Source organism: Elephantulus edwardii, unplaced genomic scaffold (genome assembly GCF_000299155.1).
Source record: "Elephantulus edwardii isolate Elephantulus edwardi_28Jun2011 unplaced genomic scaffold, EleEdw1.0 scaffold00389, whole genome shotgun sequence".
Taxonomy (NCBI): Eukaryota; Metazoa; Chordata; class Mammalia; order Macroscelidea; family Macroscelididae; genus Elephantulus; species Elephantulus edwardii.
Window position 1 is genome coordinate 1435016 of NW_006400139.1, and position 2864 is coordinate 1437879.

At 33.8% G+C, this 2864-nt stretch overlaps 1 protein-coding gene across 1 annotated transcript; it reads right to left on the minus strand.

Moving 5' to 3' along the window:
- Window positions 1-609: 609 nt before the first annotated feature.
- Window positions 610-1548, minus strand: LOC102856040 (olfactory receptor 4P4-like). The gene has a single exon (XM_006902333.1). It carries the CDS (start codon window positions 1546-1548, stop codon window positions 610-612), a length of 939 nt encoding a protein of 312 aa, XP_006902395.1.
- Window positions 1549-2864: the final 1316 nt, after the last annotated feature.

Below are 2864 nucleotides of genomic sequence, written 5' to 3' on the forward strand. Positions count from 1 at the left end.
TTAAAATTTTCAGATAACTTATGGAATAGCATCGTATATGTTTTCAACATTCAGAACAAGTGATTTTTAATCTGTATTTATTATGTATTAGTATTTTTGTATCAAAAAGTTAGATAGTTGATATCTAGGCCTTTTTCAAAGATTTTTTAACACATTGATTGTGTCACTCAAATATGTATCGATCAATGGACTACCAGAAACTAAAACTTAGTTTTAAAATGATAGATTTTATTTCTTCATTACCAAAGAACACATGTCATCACATGATTACATACGTAAATACAAAGTTTACAAGAAAATTGTCAGTAAAAAAGGTTTGCATAGAATTTACTACTGAGTTGATTGTCATATTAATTGATAAACACCTGCAAACACTTTATGCAGTTAATTATTCATGTATTAATACTCTTCAAAGATTCACTAAGTTTTCTACTAAATTCTGAGATTAATATTACATTCACAATTTACTTTGAATTGTAAATTTTATTTCTCCTACTAAATCTTTAACTAGTAACATCCAAAGTGTAAATTATGCAATAATTCTTACATTTTTATCTTATAGACAGCGGTTTTATCTGACCAAGCTGTTTAGGTGACAGGTTTCATCAACTAATTGTGCGTTTCACTTGGAAAAAAAATCCCTTTACACCAGACTTTTTTCATGGCACTTTTCATCTCTGTATTTCTCAAGGTGTAGATTAAAGGATTAAACATAGGAGCAATGATGGTGTAAAAGAGAGCAAATACTTTATCCTCAGAGAAAGTGGTGGGAGGTCTAAGGTAGGCAAAAATTGAAGGACCGAAAAACAAGACCACAACAGTGATATGAGAGCCACAGGTGGACAGGGCTTTGCGTCTTCCCTCAGCTGAGTGGTTTCTCAAAGTGAATAATATAATCACATAAGAAACAACAAGGACAACAAAGGTTACTAAGGCGACCATACCAGAATTGGCAACCACAAGCACACCAGTGATGTAGGTGTCAGTACAGGCAACTTTGAGCAATGGGAAGATGTCACAAAAATAGTGGTCAAGTTCATTAGGACCACAAAAGGGCAACCTGATTGTCATTGACACTTGAGGAAAGGAATGCACTGCCCCACCAGCCCAGGCAGCTAAGACCAGAAGATTACATCTCGTCCTGTTCATGATAATCATGTAGTGGAGAGGTTTGCAGATGGCAACATAGCGATCGAAGGCCATGACTGTGAGAATGAAGATCTCAATACTGCCAAAGAAGTGCATGGCAAAGACTTGTAGCATGCAATTACCATAAGAGATGGATTTTGTCCTCACCAACAGGTCAGCAATCAGCTTGGGTGTGACACTAGAGGTATAGCAGATGTCCATAGAAGACAAGTGGCTGAGGAAATAGTACATTGGTTGATGGAAAAGGGAGCTGCATCGAATGGAGACAAGAATCAGAAGGTTTCCCACCAAAAGGGAAATATAGCAGAATAAGAATAAAACAAAACAAAATAGCTGTGTATTTGAGTCATTAGAAAATCCTAGAAGAATGAATTTGGATATGTTTCTCTGTCTTTCCATTTGTATCATTGTCATGTATGTTATAATCCAGAGTTAAGTATTCTAAAAATAAGAAAATAATAACTGTTGGTCAATGTGGCTATATAATAACATTAATATGAAATATAAAAAAGGATTAGCATGCAAAAATAGTAACAATTTTGAATTTATAGGGTTTAGTTCCTTTTTTAGAGGTATGTTGTTTTTGTTGATTGCCTTCAAGTTGAGCACAACTCATAGCGACCCTATGAACAAAAGGCCTGAAGCCCCTCAACAACCATTGACATTTTATCAAAGTTCATAGAGTTTCAGATAAAGCCTGTTTTATAAATCTATGACAAAATAGATTTGTAAATCTATCTACAAGTCAATTTTACACAGAGAGCTCTAGTGGCCTTGTGGTAAACAGCTGCTCTGCGATTCCAAAGGCACATGGTTTGAATGTACCAGCTACTCCATGGTAGAGCCTGGCAATCCCCTCCCTTGCAATTTACTGCATCTGAAAACCTTCTAAATGATTAGCAATGGATTGTTTCCAACTCAACAGCACACAACAAACAAAACAAATTGTGAAATAAGTAATTATTGCAGTTTTATCGAACCTACTAGGAAGTTTAAAAATATTTTAAATATTATCTTGATCAAGAAGAATTTTTACCATGAAATGTGATTTTTGTTTAAACTGTTTTTAAATAAACTGAATAATTGTGAGTCTTGGAATAATTGTGTCATTTTTTATGATTCATTTTCCTCACCTATGCAACTTCAGTACGAACATATCACTCAAATAGCAGAAGTACATAAGAAGTAATACAATATATCCCAGTATAACACATGATCACACATACAGGTTCTTTTACTTTTATTTCCTTTATTTAAAGAATTGGTTTGTCAACTACTAAAATGACTATATCTATCTATCTATCTATCTATCTATCTATCTATCTATCTATCTATCTAATCAATTTAGGAAGAAAATAAGTAGCCCCTGACACTAAAATGTATATATATATATAAATACACACACACACACACACACACACACATATATATATACACACACACACATATACATACATATATTATCAGTTACACTTCCATACGGACAGGTCAACTAAATATCCAAACACACTGTCCATGAGTTGGCTCAGATTTTTAAGAACCTTATCCACTTCCTAAACAACATGCATCTGGAAACTTAATGAACTTTGATAAATGTCCATAGTTGTAGAGGGACTTCAAGCTTTTTCTTCATAGGAACACTATGAGTAGTGCTCGATTCAAAGGCAATCAACAATAACATCTTTCTTCTCCTGATTAATCAGTGAACAACCCTT